This window comes from Cebus imitator, unplaced genomic scaffold, assembly GCF_001604975.1.
Source record: "Cebus imitator isolate Cc_AM_T3 unplaced genomic scaffold, Cebus_imitator-1.0 Scaffold29, whole genome shotgun sequence".
In the NCBI taxonomy this organism is placed as follows: domain Eukaryota; kingdom Metazoa; phylum Chordata; class Mammalia; order Primates; family Cebidae; genus Cebus; species Cebus imitator.
In genome coordinates this window covers 2,730,380-2,751,529 of record NW_016107344.1, presented here as the reverse complement: position 1 = coordinate 2,751,529, position 21,150 = coordinate 2,730,380, and the positions used below count along the sequence as shown (strand labels likewise).

Here is a 21,150-nt window from a genome sequence, read left to right as displayed (position 1 = left end):
TCTGAATCTTAACAGCAGCTTAGGAATACTTACTCCTCTAATATCTCAGTTTGCTTGTATTTATTATTACTTATTGCATTATACCCTTTCATCTTCTAACAAGTGTAGGAAGACCAAATTCTTTCCGTGTTTTTGATAGAGAGATGATGAAGAGACTATTTTACACTGTAGGTGGGTTGGCCAAGGAGTCACTTTGCTAGTTTGGAAAGCTGACATCAATGGAGGAGACATATTAAGTAGTTCCAGAAATGCCACATTTTGGTCGAAAGACACTTTTTAATCATATTAAGCAGTCTCTAATGCTCACACCCTGAATGCCTTCTTTAAAATGTTCTAAACACTTCCAATCTGAAGAGGGGTTAAAATATAAATGTGGTAAACAAATCACACAAAAAATATACATTCTTAAGGAATTGTTCTTCTTATGTTATAGTCCTCCAAGTGTGCCAATGACATATCTGAAATATGTGGTGCTAAAGTGAGGCATTTTGTGTAATGGCTTAGTTGCCAGACTCAAGTACTGGGAATTCAGTCAATTCTGCTCTTGTAATACATTGTGTTAGCTTTCGGAACAATACTCCTGTGTTTCTCGGGAAAAGATATGAGTGTTTCCCCAATAGGAGAACAAATGTTATAGCCAATAGTGAGAGGTAGGAAAGATATATAATACTTACACAATCTAAAGTATCACTTAAAGTACTGTTTAAATAAAGTTTGTTTAGAAATCATGAGCGTTCTCTTTTATGTAATGACCAACTTCAACATAAAATCAGAGATGTGGCAATGTCGACATCACAAACAGTGGCAGCAAACATGGTGCTGTTATAAATACAGATTGTGTATCCCAAGCCCTTTGCATTTTTCTATGCATATTCCTCTAACTACTCATATCAGAGATCTATGTTCTGGTAAAGCCTTCCGTAGTGACAGCTCCTGCATGCTCTTCTGTCCTATTCAGACACGACCAGCAGCAAATATACTTACACTTTTTTTCCAGCCAATTCTTTCTTATTTCTTGTGACAGGTGTAAATCTACTTATGAGAAAATAAAAGAAATACTTATCTGTAGTCCCAAATGTTTTAATCACTACCTATGTCAGCCTAATTGTTTCCTAATCAAAAATTGTATCTAATTTTTAGTTAAATTTGTCTGTTTATTATGGAGATTTTACTCATATAGGAAAAAAAGTGACAGAAATATTATTAATACTAAATGACACTAATATGTCATTGGGGAATAACCATATGGTTCTATGAACATGATATGCTTTCTAAATGTTCATTCCACAAATATATGGTCATTTGGAGGCTGCTGAAAATAAAACCTACCAATTTTTTAAATGTTGATAACATCTCTGACAGGAAATTATAAGGAATATAAAAGTAATACAAAACAAAAAAATCAGTTTTTGTCAAATGAACATGCAAGGATTTTGGCATAAGACACACTTTAGCTACTTGGGGTATTAATTAATTAATGAAGTGTTAGCAGTATCTGGCAAGGTGAGAAGACGGACAGACAAAGAAAATTCTGCTAGTTCACAGAGCATTGTCAGAGCAAGCATTCCCAGGACAATACAGTGAATCACAGCTATTTGATTATCAAATCAGTTCTCTATTGTAAAACTACAAAGGGATGATGTCACTGGAATCTGATTTGGAATTGGATGCTTATAGATTAATAAGGTTGTATAGACTGTGCTTTCCAATATTTTGCCTCAAAAAAGAATAAATTCATTAGGAATTTGAACAAAAGTAACCTTACACAACCATTATAGTGGTAGAGTAGCCTATATAGGGAAAAAGCTAATAATAAAAAGTAATCAATTTATTAATCTCAATGGTGAGCTATTGGCATTGAATCTATTGATTGCATTGACATGATCAGTCATAGCTTTATTACTAAAAATGTGAACATGCTCTTAAACATACATAAAACTCACTGGCCAAAATAATCCACAGTTAATTTCAGCTAAATAATGAATAATTTCACAGGAAAGTGGAAGATATTTGAGGCTTTGTAAAGAGAGGATCACAGTGTTCACCTTGATACCATTATCTTCTGATTATTAGAAACTCAGCTTGCAAGGCCTTGAAAGGAGCTGTCAAACAGCAGATCATGATAGTAGCTGATATCTACTAAATGCGCCTTGCGCCTGGAGTTCTTAGCACTTTACATGTATTAACTCAAATAGGACCAACTACTTTTTGAGGCAGATACTATTATTATTGTCCCTATTCTATAGCTGAAGAGAAGTTGAATGATCTGTTTCAGGTCACAGTTCTAGTAAGGGGAGAATAATTTACAATTCCAACCCTAGCAGTCTGATACCAGACACTGTGCTCTTAGCTGCTAATTAGTACTGCCTCTATCATGGAGCTTCTATGTAAAACATAAAATTATAGTCAATCAGCAAACAAAATTGTGCCAAAAATAAAATATTTGTGTAAAGGTAAAAAAAAAAAAAAAAGATCACTGAAGTCAAATTTAACCTTTATTTATTTATTTATTTTATTCATTATTATACAAATTTTGCTACTGAGCACAAAGCATTATGACAGAACTATTCCCCGAGACATGGGGAGATACTTTACAATGAACATTCACAGACAGTGTATGGGAAAAGTAGAAATTAGCATTTGTATCTTTTAGGCAGTTGGATTCTAGATATTTTTTACATACAGTGAATTTTAGTCATTAATTTTAAAAATTTGCTCTTTTTTTTTCTTTTCTTTTTTTTTTTTTTTTTGAGATGAAGTGTCACTCTGTTGCTCAGGAGGGAGGGCATTGGCAAGATTTCGGCTCACTGCAACCTCCGCCTTCCAGGTACAATTCTCCTGCCTCAGCCTCCCAAGTAGCTGGGATTACAGTCACGTGCCACCACACTCAGCTAATTTTTTGTATTTTTAGTAGAAACGGGGTTTCACCCTGTTTGCCAGGATTATTTTGATCTCCTGACCTCGTGATCCACCCACCTCAGCCAATTATTCTTATTTTGTGCCATGACTCATAAGGTAAGAAGAGAGCTGGAAAAGGGGAAAGTCAAACTCTAATGATAACAAGTATGTCTCAGTCCCAGACTACTTGACTAGGATGATGTGTTCTTTTTTTTTTTTAATTTTTATTCCAGCCCCTGTGCCCGAATGGTTCAGAAGCAAACATCATGCATCTCTGTGCAAACGTGCCAGCTAAGATCAATATGGGCCTTCCTCCAGCCTATCTGTAATGCATTGGGAGAATATATCTTCATGTCTATTTAGAAACATGCATATAATAAGTGATTTTAATGCTATTTATAAAATTTTAGCCTTTTCCTAGATTAGATTTTCCACTTTTATCACCCATAGCCACAAAATTATTCAGTTATTTTCTACAGTTCTATAAATATATCATAATTATGAGCTGCTTAATGTCTTCCTTAAAAACTTTAACAATATCTGGTAAATGCCAGTGTGGTGGCTTACACCTTCAATCCTAGTGCTTTGGGAGGCCAAGGAAGGTGGATGACTTGAGTTCATGATTTTGAGAGCCATCTAGGCAACATAGCAAAACCCCATCTCTACAAAAAATACAAAAATTAGCCAGGCGTGGTTAGGCACTCCTATAGTCCCAGCTATTTGGGAGGATGAGGCAGGAGGATTGCTTGAGCCCAGGAGGCCGAGGTTGTAGTGAGCCAAGATTGCACCAATGCACTCCAGCCTTGGCACTAAAGCAAGACGCTGTCTCAAAAAAAAAAAAAAAAACCATCAACCGCATGTTGAATCTCAAGATTCCTCTTAAACCTGAGAGCTAGGGAGAATCATTTCAGCTATACAGTGAAATTAAATTTGTCTATCATAGATTATTATAATGGATGTATATTGATAAAATGTCGAGGTGAGAATGTTACATTTGTAATTCGAGGTCTATTTAAACTCTAAAATGAAATAGAGAGTTATGGATGCACTGCTTTCCATATTGTGTTTGGCATAGGAAATTGATTCTTGGAATAATATGCTACCCTTTTTTTTGTTCATTGTTTGTAGTGCATATGGATGATGGAATCACTTTCATCAATACAGTTCTTATTTAGAACACAAATTCTGTAACATTCCTGGAAAATAAAAAAGATTTGTGTGTTCAAAGCAAGTTCCTTGATATGAGACAAGCAGACTGACTTTCAATTACAAACACTTTCAATTTTGAACCTTGCATTTTTATTGCAAGAGCTCAGTTATTTTTCAAAGTTTGGTTTGAGAGTTATTTTCAGGCAGCAGCTTTTTTCTTGAAATCCCTTACTGATAAGTATAGTAGACAGAAATGTTTCAATTACTCTAATTAAAAAGCGGTGTTCAGCATGTTGACTGAAGGTGGAGTTTATGTTGTTCACTAAACAATAAGAAATTGGGAAGGGAATATTTTAGATAGATCATTGATATGAGAAAGTTAAATTCACCGTTAATTTGTCAATGAACTAGAGCAGTAGCGTTTCCTTTGTTAAAATATTAAGACATTGGAAATGCATAATTCTTAGACATGAACTCAAAGACATACTGGCAAGTTTACTTTTAGCTCACTGGTATATGCAAGATAGACATCAATTTGTAGTGAGGATATGAGGAAGTTTTTATCTATCCATTTGTTTAAAGAGTCATGTTTAGAGAAGCATTTTTTAAAAAAAGAAGTACTCTTCAATGGAACTCATGTTTAATTAGACCAAACATAAGCAAACACTTTAAGTAATCGCCTTTTAGCAGATTTTCATGGAAGAGTGCCAAATTGTTTTGGTTTCACTATAGGTTTACATTCTTCTGATAGAATTTCCAGTTGGGATTTGAAAAACAAAACTCTGTCATACGGACATGAATACAGTGGCCTAACCTGATATGTTAAATTAGTTCTTCAGATTACTTAAAATATAGCTGGGGTTTTCCTTTATCCAGGGACTAATGTTCAAGATTTTGTGAAAAAGATAATTAATTTTGCACTGACATTCTGGATGTTGGTGATAATTTGTAGTGACATTATGCTTATTGGTTATGAGTGTGACAGGCAGGCAGGCTGGATCCAAATGGACATTACAAGAGCCAAATTAAATAGTCTGAGCATTGGAAATTTCTGCCTTCAGGAAAGCAGAAGTTTTCAGCATGCACTTTGTTTTCTACCTCCACAATTATGGATTAATATACATCAATTCTAGGCAGTTGAGGAATGACGTGAGAGGATTAATGGAACTGGACAACACTATGCAAGTGAAGTGAAAATTCTGTAATGATTTTTCTGCGGTGATGTAGTAGACAAGGCAAATGGGCATCAGCTCCTAGCCTTTGCACCTTCAGAATTTCAAGAAAATGAATGAAAAGAGAAGTGAAAAACAGCTATTTAACTAAAGCTGGCATGATAATTTTTTCTCATCAAATACATACATCATTTTTCACAAATAAGGGGGGGTTATTCAACTGAGTGAGCCAATACTGTGTGCAGTGTATAATTTTACCCATTTAATTGTGGCCACTTTTATCTCTCGAAACTACTTAAAGAAAAACTGTGCTTACTCTATATTCATAATAAGTAAAACAGGTTAGATATAAAAACAATGACCAACCTTATATGTAATCATATTCATTTTGCTTTATGAAATAACTCTGAGGGGACATTATTTTTTCCATGCCTTTTTAAAGTTTTAATAAGAATGTTTAACTCCAATACATTGAGCTGCCCTAATGCCTACTGTTTCTTTTTTTTTCCTACCACAAAGTTTACCTATCATATGTAGATTTATGGCAATATTTTCTACCACCAAGGCTGTGGGTTTTTATTTTCCAAGTTATGTGAAAACTTGATTGTCATTATTGCAAATTGATTATTTCCATAGAGGTGCTTAAATAAAATTTCTGATCTCAGACTTTAATTTGGTAAGCTCTTACACATATTTATAGATAATTTATGATAGGAGGGTTAATCTATAGATTTTTACAATGTGGTTTTCTTGTGATATATATTCAGGGGAAGAGGTAGATTCTTTAATTGCATGCATTTTATTTTTTAACCACAAAATATGTTTAAAAGCTATGCAAGAATTAGCAAAAGTAAACTACAGCAATATTAAAATTATTTTGCATCACCTTTACAGACCCAGCTCGCTTAGACAATGGTATTCCAGTAAATCACAGTATTTTTTAAAGCTTGTTTTTCCTTGTTACCTCCTGAAATTGTGATTTTAAAGCCAAAAGGTCAGGAATATGCCAAATTTAAGATGATTATTTGGAAAAGAGAGATATCACAATCTTGTTAAATATGCTATACTTAAGGTGATTGTAAATGAGTTTTTAAAATATATATACAGGATGGCATTAAAACAGAATTACAAAGTTTATTAACCATGATGATGGAGTTCAGGATGCAGATAAAATGATTGTCTTAAACTTGCAGTAAATTTGTTAGCCTATTTAAGACTACTTGTAGCTTATGAAACTTTGTTTATATTTATTTAGTTTCAAAAATTAAGAAAGAATTAGAGGATATTTGAAGTTCTTTTATTTAGTTTCTAAAATTGTGAGAGAATGGTCAAAAGACTGGAATGTCTTATTTTGAGTGAATGTGTACACACTTTACAGTTGAAAGAATCATTGCTTTGCTTCTGGCAAGATCTTAAAGCCCTGTATCGAGACAACATAGAGATTTGCTTCATTAACCCCTGTTCATTTCACAGGGCAAGAAATCAGATCCTCTTTGGCAATCATATGTTACCTGAATTATATTTAATCTCTTTATTACTCTGGCAATATACCAAGATACTCACATATTCACATACACACAGGTACACACAGAGAAAACTCTAATGCAAATATGGCAAAATGAACACCCTCACTTATACATCAGGCCATTTCTTCTTCTCATAAATCGAATATGAATAGCTCTGATGGCATTTCTCTCTGACTGAAAAATAAGGTGCCATGTTTATTCCATGCAAAGCCCCTGTATTACAGTTTTATGGCCCTCACTAAATTAGATAAATCTGCATTTGTGTGTGTCCACTACTAAGCCTCCCTCATGCCACCTGACTTCTTGCAGAAAGTGTATATGCTCTCCATTCTGACCATAAAGAGGCAACTTGGTGAGTTATAGAGATTGACTGGGTGCTTGACATGTGGTACTGCTCCATTAAAACAGTGGGCAATTGGTACTAGGGAGGTTTAGGAGAATTTAAGCTGTCTTTATTGTTTTTAGATGTGCTCTTAGATGTGGTAATATCTTAATATTCTATTAACAAAAATATAAAAATCCAACTTCAATTCACATTATAATAGATTTTCTCATATTGCTTTTGTGGTCCAGATGTAAAAAATAACAACAATAATTCATTCTATAATCGTTTTCTAATATTACCAGGCAGTTTTTGTAGACAGAGCCAGATAATCGTATTGCTCATTATTTAAGAGTAAAGTACATTTTTTTCAATCATTATTGCCTAAGTAATTTTTAGGAGGTGATAGTTGAATGGTCCTCCCCACCTCACCACACCAAGATAGGTTGGTATGAGTGTTTGCTTTTCCTTTCTGTCACTCTTTAAAGAATTCTATAGAAAATAACAGTATTGCTTCAATTTTTAAAAAACTTGATAATTTACATTATTTTATTTCTGAAAAATAGCCACATTTTTACATACCCCAAATAAATTGCCATGTGTAACTATGTAAAAAAAATAATTAAATGTGGCTGAAAAATATCTCACTTGTTGTACTATAATGTATGAATAATAACAAATGTAAAACCCTTGACATCACATTTTCCTGTAATACTATTAGTCTATAGGTAACATTTACAATACAGTATATTCAATTGCTACCTTGTGAAATGAATTTTTGACATAATTAGTAAGGTACTAAACAAAGCATTATTATTGAAGAATTATAGGGGAAAATTTACCAATTGAAAATTGATAATTAAAGGTATTTAAAATATGTATATTGCAGAGTAGATAAGAAGCTCAATGTAGCAATATATTTCTATTTTGAATTCAAATTGTTTTTATTGCATAAAAACAAATTGGCTCAAGAACTAGGTGATACATTTTAGAAAATTTAAAATAGCCAAAATAATGTTGAAATATGTTTTATGGATAATTTATCAATAAAAATTATTACTGTTAAAAATTGGTAGATTTCTTTCATCCCTGTGATAATGATTTAAATTGAATGGGTATTTAGTAACATACAGGGATGCATCTTAATATCTATATTTGCTGAACAGTGGTAAACACACAATTAAAACTTATCCTTATTAAAATGGACTTTTGTACACTATAATTTGAATTAAGTAGTAATGAATATATAAAGTATTTAAAGACTTGTATATCAAAATGTATAACGTTCCATTTTTGGCTATATTTTGTAAAACATTTTTGGTGTAATCAATATGACTCTCACATGTCAAATCAAGTATTCTACTATTTATTTAAACAGATATATACCTAATGTATTTGAAAGCTTATTGCACTCATATAATTGTATATATTGTGGCTTCAAAAGTCTGTACTTATTCTTGCTTTAAAAAAGTAGTATGTGCATTTCTTTCCAATTTATTTTTAATTAATTATATTAAGGATAACATTCTTTACTAAATGTACCCTAAAATTCACAATAAAGTTTCAGAAATTGTTTTGTACAATGTTGAGACTTTGTGTTGAATTTGTTTGTGAACATTTTTTGAAATTGTGCTCTGGTCTTCTAATAAGGATTTCCTGACCTTAATCTTGCTGATAAAATGATGAGTGGAAACATGTGTTTTGGTAAATAGCTAGCCCCTGTGTAAATAGGAGGTCATTCTCCTCCTAAGTGATGAATTGCTCACACGTGTGGAACCTTAGGCTGAAGCGTATGAGCTGGGCTTCCTCTCACTCTCCCAACCCCTAGGAACTCGTTATGTCCGCTTTTCAGCCTCGGAATCTCAAGCAATTTGCACTTTGAGCATTCTAGACGGCAGAGAAGCAGTTACAAGGAGGTGACGTGGAGAAAATATATGCAGGTCTGTTAAACACTTTTGTGCTCAATTTATAGCTGTTATTTAAGATATTTAATAGTAAAAGTTTGCAATAAATTTCTTTTGACATGCTATTGAGAAAAGATAAAGCTAGACACTCAAATACAGTAAATATAAAGATACAGACTTGGTTTAGGTTTGCTCACTAGAGGACAGACACTTATTTTGCTAAAAAAAAATTTAGATTCCTGGGTCGAGGACAAAACTCTGTACCATCATGAGTCACCACAGTGTTTAATATCACCTTATGAAACCAGCTGAGATACAACCACTTGGCTATTACCATGGAGAAACACATTACCTCTACCCTGCTGTGTATGGATGCATTTCTTCAGCTATGTGTTTTATGTTTTGATTCCCTACAATAGAAGTGGGAAATTCAATTAAATGTACATAGCAAATAAATTTCCAATTTATAGATTATTTTATGTATATGCTAATTAAAAACAAAAATACAACAAAATAATCATTGATACCATTTAAAAGTCCCAGCATCTTTCATTTGAAAAGGGTCCCGTTTTGTAAGGATATTCATTGAAAGAACAGAGGTGAAAAATTGCTAATCATAAATGTAGAATGCATATTCCAAAATTGCTTTTAGTCTTATATTTATTTTAATCCGTGGTATATAGCCCGTTCTGCGCTATTTGCTAGTTTTGTTTTGTTTCTGCCCGTGTTTTTTTCATAAAAAGAGGAATTTACTCAGGTCCATTTGGTAAATCTAGTTGAGTGAAAATACTGTCAGCTTGCTTTGAGGTTCTGATGCTGCACACAAAACAGCGTGTTTTTCCTGTTCCACCCATACATAAAAATATTTTGCATAATCAAGTAGTGAAATGTGAATGTAAACAAGAACTAACCAAGTGGCTTGTTGGTATTTTAGTTAAATGTTTAAAAACCCAAGATAGCACATGCTTTTCTATAAAAAAAGAAGTGATTTCAAATAGTATTTTCTCCTTTGATTTGTTCCCTGAAATTGTTTTCTATTTTAATGGTTTCCAGAAGTTCTATCCATTCTTTTACTCTTTAACATTTTTTCATGAGCTGTAATTCTTTACAAAGATTTTGCCCATAGTTTTATTTACATGTAGTACATATTTTGTCAATGCACATTGACAAAATGCATTATCCAAATAACGTTCATCACTTAATTTCACTTCATATATGTATTTTGCTATTAAATTGAATATTAATATTCTGATACATACTGGCTAAATGTGTATTATTGATCATTTTAGAAGCAGGTGATTTTTAACTGAAAATAATGGGGTACAAGGGAAGGAAGGAATTTATGACTAACCAACAGTATATTTTTATGAACAATACAACCAGTTTATCCTCTTAATTATTAATCACTAGAAACATGGTGATTAATCTTAGAGATATAGTTGTATATGATATATGTTCATACATTTATATACCCACATATAAATGCATTCTAATACATATGCATTTAGGTATGGAATATATTTTATGCATAAGTTCAGACATATTGAAAATGATTGAAGCATTAATTCTTCTATACTGAAAAACATAAAATTTATGTTATTTATTACATTTAATCAGTTTAGTTATCTTTTATACAATCAGATTTTAAGACTTGATAATGTGACAATTACTTTTGAGGTTATTTGAATAATGTAACACATTTTGGTATTAAATTTTTGAATAGAGATAGTTTTTAAAATTAACATTAGTCAGTATTGCCAATAACCTAAGTATCATAAGCAGAGACCATTATTTCTCCTATAGCCACTTTTGCTATTTAAAATTTCTTAAAGCACAACCACCACCATTTAGTTTTTGAAAATATCAGAGTAACTATTTATTCGTATGAACATATAAATAAATTCAGAATTATCAAGTTAGTTTAAATGAGTCATTATTTTAGCTTTTCTTTTGATCACATTAAAATACTATGACTGTCCCTAGAAAAGGGTAATTCCACACTTCATTTATTTAGTGAGTTCTTATAGATTACCTATGTTGTGGTATGTGTGTTTTGCTAAGTGAATCATCAGCATATGCATGATTTAATATGTTTCACGTGCCACACTTAGCAACTATCCTAGCAGAAGATTTGTAAGCTGACTGTTTGTTTGATTGTTCTGGTGGAAGAGGGCATAAAATTAGAAGTTGTGTACACCAAATGGGATTCAATAAAATGCCTCAAATTCAAAAGAAAGCTGGCAGAATTCCTGGTACATAGTAGGCACTCAATAATACTTTTTTTAATAAATGAGAGGCTACTCCTTAGGACTGATTTATTCTTAAAATATATATCAGCAATAATAATTTATAGTTTTTTTCCAAAAATATTTTAAATAATCTTGTTATATGTTAATATGCATACTAAGGTAAATTTTAGTATTTTATTTCATTTTTTTTCTCTTGACATACTTGCAAGATAGAACAAAGTGTGTTCCCTATATAATGGGAAACATAACACCTGACATTTGTGTTTTTTTGATTTTTTTCAAAAAAACTCTGTATATGATATTTAAAATAAATGTATTATCCCTGTAGTTCGTAAAAATCATTGAGCAACTATATTCAATTTGCCATTTTTAGTGTAAATATATATTAAACAAAATTATATATGTATTTTATTTTTAAAATATCAAAAATAATAAAAACTGGAAAATTTATGTTTTGTTCTGATAACCATGTGTTACCTTCTTGCATTATTAGCTCATGTCTTACATAGAATTGTAAGAATTTTAATATTAATTCATTTATAAACATCACTATTAATTGATACATTTAAGAGGAAGTTCTTAAATATATGTCTTTAATACATGCATGTAATATTGTGCCTTTCGGCAATTACTTATTTTAATCATTTTGAAAATATGCGGTAGCCTTAAGCATGGTTATTGACAACTGAAATATATTTGCTGCTTTAACTATTTCATTTATCAAGTTCTAAAAGTTCTAAAAGGCTTTATGTTTGGACTCCTTTGAGTGTCATTTAAAAGCTATAGGCCTGCTCCAGAAAAATTCATATACCTGCAGATATATATATTTTTGAAATTGCAAATCAGAGTTCCCACAGACTTCATGGAGCCCATCTACAAAAATCTTCCTGGAGCCTGTGGCCCTGAGTAACAACCATATAAAAAGTTATTGGACTCTCAATGCAACTCCTAATAAATATGCTTTGAAAATAGCTTAGAGTATTTCAAATAAAAAGAATTTAATATTCTTTTCCCAGCACTAGCTATTTTTTTTAAATGATCTTTCTTTGGAACCAGTTAATAGTGTAATAATGGCTAAAACCTTGAAACAGTTTAGCTTCCTTGTCTTGTACAATATAAAAATGAGATAAAAACCTACACTTTGCCATAAGAATGAATGCATTGATCACATAATGAAATGGTCTTTATTGAATATATAATTGAGGCTATTACTAGACATGCAAATATGCAGCCACATAGAGCTAGCCAAACAGAATGCGGCAGTTTTAAATTTAAGCTCCTTTTGATGTATGCAGTCCTCATTATTTGTTAAATTTGATTTTTTTCCTATATTTTGTCCATTGTCCTTTCACTACTATAAATTGCACAGATGTTACCTATGGAGGTTCAGGACAAAGGTATTTTTTCCTGTTCAATTTCACATTTCCAACCTAGACTTTGCCTAACATTCTCTTTCTTCTTACAAATAAACTGGTAAAAGTGGTACATTTCTTTTTTGCCTATAGCCATGTGTTTATAAAGTAATTTCACGTAAAATAGTGTTTGAAAATGCACATTTTATTTCTGTCCCCATTTCTGTGAAAATTAAAGCTCAGTATTAAAGCATTTTTCAAGGTCACTAGAGCTCCTATTTGGCTTAGGGTAGGATTTTGGGTTTTTTGGTAATCTAATACCCATCCCAAGAATCAGGGTTGATTTGAAAAGAGACACAAATATGCATTTGAAAGACAGCGAATGAAACATTTACATAATCGTACATTAAAATGCACTTGCCAAGTATTCATTTTTGAAACACATACAAAACTTTGTTATTTATCTATAATATTTAATAGTATTTGTCATATATGCAGAGATGCTTTTCTCCATACATTTTCACTATGTGTAGTTTTCTCTAACTGATGATCAAAGACATTTCTAACTTGATGAATTAGTATGTTTTTGTTTTTCTATGTATTTTCTGTCAGAATTGTGAGATGGGAGAAGTTTCTGTCATGACTCAGAAGTAAAACATCCTGGATGAAATTGATAATCAATATACATTTATGATCATTTTCCAAGTACCATTCTCTATCAGTCCATTTCTTTAGGATGCATTTCTTTATTTCTCTCAATTATGATTTCTCTTTAGTTTTTGACTAATTCATACCCCATTAGAGCTTCTATACCTAGTACCTGTACACCAAAATACATTGCACATATTCTTTTTTCATGGATTATTTTTTAACTTTCAAAACAGCTATATTAGGTAAATGTTATTTTTATCCACAACTTCTTGATGAAGAAACTTAAGTTTCAGAGATATTAAGCAATTTATCCAAAGAGTTTGTTGACACTTCACCACAAACTATCACAGATTAAGTGACCACTTCAATATCAGCTCTCCTTTAAAAGTTAGTGATCCTTTTATTTTCTACAACTTAACTGAGGTACATTTTACATACTATATAAGTCACTCATTGAAAGTTTACAATTCTATAACGTTTAGTCAATTTATCAAGTCAAGCAAGCATTCTTACAAACCAGTTTTAAAACATTTTCATTACTCCATTGTGATCCCTTGTACCCATTTATTGTTAATATCTGTTCCCATATACATGGAATCAAATGTCTCGATAAAATTGGCTTTTTTGGATATTTCATATATATATAGTCATGCTGTATGTAGTATGTTGTATATTGCTTTTTAGTAATCATTTTTGCTATTACTTTTAAGTGAATACACCTTTAAATATCAATATGATTATCAATATTGGGAAAATATAATAATTCTTCCTTATACCCTCACAAATATGACTAATTTCCACCCAAAGCATTCCTAGTTGGTATAAATCCTTATTTTGCTCAAAAAGTTCTGGAGAACTCAAATAACTTGTCTCAAGAGTAATGAATTATTTTTATTGCTTTCAAACTGGTATTTCCATCCTTTGGTACCTATTAAGAGATTAAGTTGTTACTTTTAGAGATCTCAAAATGTATGAAAACAAACAATAGTCCAGACACTGTTAATAGTCCCATCAGACTGTATTGACTGGTATTTTCATACACATTGTTTTTTCAGTGGTTTGGATGGATAACATCCTCTTAGGGAAATTTCTCAGTTTTCACAACTGATCTAGGTTTCCATTCTCAATCAAGCCGGTGATTCTTCTTTGATACATAACACACCCATTGTAATTTCAAATGACTTTTTTTAATAAACAGTCTCATATTGATATTAATGATGATGTCTCTTATGTTTGAAACATTTTTTTTATTTTGCTTTGTTCCTATATTTTATCATCTACTCTAACGGCTGAGTAGTTCCAACTGTGCCCCTCATGTCAAAAAGTTACCAAATTGTTCAGTTCTCCCACAGTAAATTAAATGAGCAGAAATAAATGCTCACCATTTCCTGGCAGTTCTATAGAAATCATCAGAAACCCCAAACTGCAAATTTTAGATGATGGTAAATCTAACAAAATAATAAATATGAATATTATTGTGAATAGCAAGCAAAGGTATTTACATGCAAAACATATCACATGATCCAAGATTTATTTGCTTTTAAACTTAAGCTTCTATTTCTCAGTTTTTATAAGCAAATTAAATTCTGTAATTATAAATTTTGAGCAAATATTAAGCTAGTTTTATTTGCTGAACAAATATTAAAGAGGTAATTTGAGGAGATGGCCAGAGATGGTCAATAACAAAGTAGTTCATTGAAGAGTCATTACACCTCTGAAAAATCAAATACAAAAAGATAATAAAGATAAAAGTTAAAAAGCTTATTTCAGTTTTCCATAGTCATGATTGAATTTTTGTCCCCTATGTTTTAATTTGGAGACAATGATTTCGTGTTACTCAACATTAGTAAAACAGAGAAATATTGAATGCTTTATAATTTCTGTAGTGCTTATATGAATGCAGTAATCGACAAGTGAATATTTGAAAGAATTTAGAAAAGTATCTGGCACAAAACTAGCATTGTTAAGTGTTTGATAAGATTGATAAGACTATCAAAACAAATTTTTCTTCTCAATTTAACTTTAAAAACTGTTTTTGCTTTGATAATCTTCTGTCCAATCAGCTTTGAAAAAATTCCTCTTGATTTATGTAATAGAAAAAATGTAAATAACCTATATGCATGAAATTTGAAAGTTACATTGTTTCTTGTTTCTATGTGTATATGTATAACTTAAATATTAGTGATACTGAAGTTAAATGTTAGCCTCGCTTGTCTAATAAAATCAGATTTAACAGGAATATTTAAAACTGGTTTCACTTCCATAGAAATATGGACAGAATTAGTAAAAGGTCGTTTCCATGGGGATTTGAGGAGGCTTTCAAATAGAAAAATTAAAAGAACCTTTATATGAAGCTTCCATAGACTCATAACTATAAGATTTTCTTTAAACATTACTTGTAAGTAAAGATCCCCCTCTTCCCTTAGAAGGAAGTAATTAAGAATATACATCAAATGTAATCTATGGTAACATAGGCTCTGTACAAGGCATTATTTATTTATATGACATTTATTTCAGAAAAACTCATGTTTTAGAGTTTAACAGGTATTCTAGTTGGTATTCATGTTTTTAATTTCAGGCAAGATTTGAGATACTGTGTTTACTTTCCTATATTTTTATTGTGTTAAATATAATGAAATTTGATTAGAGAAGAAAATAGATAAGAATGCAAAAAATATTGCGTCACAAGGGAAGAGTGCCAAAGAATTATTTGTCTCTTAAGTTGTGTGTGTGTGTGTGTGTGTGAGAGAGAGAGAGAGAGAGAGAGAGAGTGTGTGTGTTTGAATCTCTAGTAGCACATAGCACAAATCTTCATATGCAGTCGACTGAGAGCTAAACTTGCAAAAAAAGGGAAGATCTTAATGTCACTATCGTTTTTGGTATGGGGTTTACTTAATTTGTCAGACATGTTTATTTCACCAGGCTGAGGAAATTTGTCGTGGGTACAGTCAAGTTCTAGCATTTCACTGCATATTTATTTGGTTCCAAACCAAGGTGACTTTAGTCTGGTATATTTGAGCATAGTTTTAATTTTAGCTTTTTGCTATAATTGGGGTTTAATGTATATATTTCCAGTTTATCTTTTTAGATCTTACAAAAGCAATTAGACATTGATGGATAGAAAGGAGCAAGAGGACTAAGGTGCTTGCCAACAGAATTGGTCAGAGGGACCGTTCCTGTTCAACAGTTTTCTCTTTCTGCTACTTGTTGAAAAATAATAGTATCTTACATGAGCCATACTTATAAAAACAGAAGTTACATATGCTTCTGGCAAAGATTTAAGGGACCAAGTATTTAAATTGAGTGGTTTCAAAGGGGACGCTTTGGACATAAACGTAAGGAAAGGACTATCCCTCTTACAGATTATCTGTGTTATTTTATCCACATCTCTTCAAGAATCTGCTCCATTCACTATTAATTCCACCTTTCTGATTTTAGCCACTAGTGCTTATTCAGCCTTCCTTCTGTTTTATGAGATAGCACAGAGTCTTTCTAATACATTTTGAACACCACCCCTCTCATTTTGAATTCAGTTTTGTTCAGTCAGAATGAGTATGTTCTTGTCATCTAAAATCCAACTATCTTAAAAGGATTTTATAAAAGCGCTTATAAATCTATGGGTTTTATATTTGTAATATAAAGCAATATATATGCAGCCAAGAAGTGCTATAGAAATGGAAGCTATTATTTCTGACTGGATCATCAGAGAAACCTTCCCAGAAGAGATTAAACCTTCAAAGAAGTGTCTCAAATAAGCTGCAGTCAATAACTTAACATTTGTTTGATTTTTAGTATTTTCATGTCATTTTAGCATGTATTCACTTAATTATCCACAAAAAATATAGTGGGTTTGGAAAATCAGATTTTTTTCCACATCTTAACATTGACAAAATTAATGTCAAAGAATTGCACAGTGGAAGAATATGTATTATATTCTCTTTGTTTTTCCCCATCCCCAATATGTATTATATTTTTAATATGCACTAGGAAACTGTGTTCATCTCTTTTTAAGTCTTCCAGCAATTCTTTTAATTATAGACTGACTTGCCCCAATTTTAAAAATTTATTATTGACAAATTACAATTGTCTCTATCATGCACATGTTTTTTTTTTTTTTTTTTCTGAAATAGGTATCCATTGTGGAATTGCTACTCCAGCTAATTTTAATGTGTTAATTTACTCCAGTTTTTACAAATAAGAAATCAGAGTGCTAAATTGACTTGTCTAGGATCATACCGAAAGCAAGTGGTTCAGTTCCAGCAAGGACCCTTCATCTCTGAGTTAGTTCAATTTCTTTCTTTCGTATAGTTTCTTGAAAAGAGGATTAGCAGAGTTTTAACAGAAAGAAGAGAGAAGAGAAAGAGGAGAATGCTCTTGGGAGGGGCCTGAGACAGGGCAGGTAGAGAAGGGAGAATGGCATTCGAAAGAACGTAAGGCAAGTCCAGGTGCGGGTGCTAATGGCTTGACCAGGGCAGAGATTTCTGCAGGAAAGTAGTTACAGAAACACCTCAAGTGGCAGGCAAGTGTGAAATTACAGTGAGCACATATCTTTCTTGATGTTTTTGTTGTTTCCAGTGTTTTAAACTGGAATGTGAGAATGTGTTTCTAACTTTACATGAAAATATATATTAGTTTCTTTTAAAAGGGTTGAAATAAGTATACCCATTAGGAAGCAATTCAAGATAGAGAGCAGGAGAGGGACATAAACAAATTAGTGATTTATAGAAATAAATTCTTCAAGTTCATTCAAATTTTTATCAAGTATTTATTGAGAGCCAATAATATGTGAGTATCTGGGGTCAACAAAATGAACAAGATATTCTCCCTATTTTCCAGGAATTTATATTTTCAAGGAATGTACTTTCTCGAAGAAATTTATATTGAAACAGATAAAAGTACTAAACAGATAAAGTAGTTATAAAGTAATGTAGTAACAATATATTTGTATTACTTGTGGAATGAGGATTTAGCTTAAAGTAAAAACTTAAAAGCTCAGAGAGTGAATTGTTTTCTTTTTTAAAAGAAGAGGAGTATCTTCAAGACATTCATCAAAATATGAGTGGATATTCAAGCATTAAAAACATGTTTTATTGCTTTGAGAATTACAGCCTTAGTAGATCACATATAAGTAGAATGGAGGTCAAGATCTTGAGAGCTTCTTGTGCAATCATTTGTTAGTGTTTTTCATTAAGACAAAAAATAGAAATTAACAATTTGACTAATTTATCATTGTGTACTTATCCATAAGGTCAAATGAAAAGTGTGCTTTTATCTGACATTTTTAGATATTATTGGAAATGATCAAGAATGTAAAGCACATACAACATAAACAGGCAATGTGTATTCTTTCTAGGAGATAGATAAGAAGGGTTTTGCTATGTTTTAAAATTATATTATTTAAAATTACAGAAAAGCTTGAATTATAAATAGTAAAATTATTCACATTTTTGAAATCCTTGTTGACAAATCTATATTATTAGTGTATTTGGGCACATCTCTATTTTACAATTTAACTACTTTTAAAATTAACAGCTTTTTACTGACCGCCCAGCATTTTCAAAGCAGAAATCCAAAGTTTTTTCTTGGAAAGTACATTCTTAAATTTGCTGGTTTATCTTTCTCAAAAATGATCCATTAATCACTCAGTTTCCTCTCTATATTAAATTAATTATAACCAAAATAAGATAAAACATTTCCTCTTAATTTAAGATATCAAAGTCTAGGTGAACTTACCATAAAGAAATCAAGTAGACTCTGATATTGGAAGAGTAAAAATTAGCCCTACAATGATTCACATATTTATTTACTTAAAAAATTGATATTCTCTTTACAATTAGTGTCTTTACCTGTCCTGTTTTCTGCATGTCTAATGTTTTGCTGCCATTGGAAATATGAAGCATAGCACCATTGTACAGTAAGATGGACTGGGTGTCAAAGGGCTAGTGACAGGAATCAGGTAATATCTTTAAGCCTCAGTGTCTTTATCCATATAATAATGAATTTAGAGTAGAGTTTCCAAGACTCTTTGCATATTTAGCATTCTGTGAGGACCTTCTCAAAACCATTTAATAGTATAAGCCTTACAAAATGAGACTGGCAAATAAGATTTCAATTGATCAACTTTATTGTCAAGAACGGCATAAATATTTGATGTGCCTTTGGTAGACTATCTAAAGTATTATTTTTAATAACATTATCCCAAGAGTTTGTTTTGTTTAAAAACTGCATACTACCTGTATGAACACAAGTAAATTAAAATATCACATTTTTTCTTGAAGACAAAGCACTTTTTCCTTGAAGCATTAGCCTAAGTAACTTCTTATTCTCTTGCTAAGTTTTCTATCTTTCCCTGGAATGATCTTTTGTAGATTGTCCAATGGCTTTCTCCGTCACTCCACTTAGGACTCCTTTCAGTACTGCCTCATTCATGCTTTCTATCCTTTTTCATTTACATTTTTTGATCTCTTTTCTCATGACACTTATAACTATCTGACTTTATATCTTACATTTATTTTAAAATTGTGTATATATTTTATAACTAATTAGAAAGAAATTTTATCAGGCAGGTTTCTTTACTGATAATTAAGCTGCATCCTTGTTGCCCATTTTTACTATGCTATCTGACGAAGTAGACACTAACCACATGTGACAATTTAAATTTAGAATTAGAAGTAAATGGTATAAGAAAAATATTTCCTCAGTCGCACTAGCCACATTTCAGTGCTTGCCAGTTACATGTGTCGGTGTTTAACGGACAGTCCTACAGTGACTATCATATAATCGGTACACAATAAATAAAACTTAATGAATGAGTAACAAAAATAAGAAATCTTAAAAGTTACTGTATACTTTTTGAACTAAGACCCTTCCCAAATGTCCATCAATAAATGAGTGGACAAAGAAATTGTGATATGTATAGAGAGGAAGGTATTAATGGCATTCTCAGAAAACTGGATGGGATTGGAGACTATTATTCTAAGTGAAGTAACTCGGGAATGGAAAACCAAGCATCGTATATTCTCAGTCATAAATGGGAGCTAAGCTATGAGGATGCAAAGGCATAAGAATGACACAATGGACTTTGGTGACTCAGGGGAAAAGGGTGGGAAGTAGGTGAGGAATAAAAGACTACAAACTGGATTCGGCGTATACTGCTTGGGTGATGGGCATACTGAAATCTCACAAATCACCACTAAAGAACTTACTCATGTAACCAAATACCACCTGTTCCCCAAAAACCAATGAAATAAAAAATGTTTAAATATAAAGTTACATTATGGCTGCTCTTATTAAAAAAGACCTTTCAGTTTTGTTTTTTAAAAATAGAATTATTCCCATGCAGTTATAGATATTATAAAAGTGAAAGCATAAAGCCTATTTTCCAGGATCTTATTCACCAGTAAAGTAAAAGGTTTCCAGGGAAAATCACTAGAATATTTTTTTTCTCTTTTCCAATGTGATTCCAAATATTTCATTGAAAGAAAATGTATGTTTTATAGATAAATAACTTACTGAAATCAACAGAAAATATATATTAGTAAAATAGAATTAGTGTTAATATACAATATACATGGGAAGAATTATACTTCCCATGCCAATTAAAATACTTTTAATTTTCCATGATTTCATAAATAACAGCATTCTCAAGAGAAAAGTGCCAAATTCTGTTTTAAAAAAATCTTTAATTTGCTTTGAATTTTCAGATTCAATAAAGATTAGAGAGTTTAGATGATAGAAATTGGCAGGGCTACATATGACATAAAATATCTTTTATAATAATACTTGTATAGCATTACTGATATAACAAAGCAAGCGACTTGCCACTTCAGTAAACAAAGAAATCTCACATATATACACAAAAATTAGCATGATAAGCATGCGACACAGCTGTTTTTCCCAATTTCTCCTTAAAACTCTATTAGTCAAC

General features: G+C 31.5%; 1 protein-coding gene across 7 annotated transcripts in view; it reads left to right on the top strand.

Annotated features, from left to right (window-relative positions):
* Positions 1 to 21,150, top strand: part of PCDH9 (protocadherin 9) — a 907,179-nt gene that overhangs the window by 20,673 nt on the left and 865,356 nt on the right. Inside the window, exon 3 of one of the 7 annotated variants that reach the window (XM_017523606.2) lies at positions 3,132 to 3,513. The exons of the other annotated variants lie outside the window; for them this stretch is intronic. Coding sequence (XP_017379095.1) covers positions 3,132 to 3,227 — 96 coding nt within the window. The 3' untranslated portion in view covers positions 3,228 to 3,513. Of the gene's footprint in view, positions 1 to 3,131; positions 3,514 to 21,150 lie in introns of those variants that run through there. 7 annotated transcript variants of the gene reach the window in all.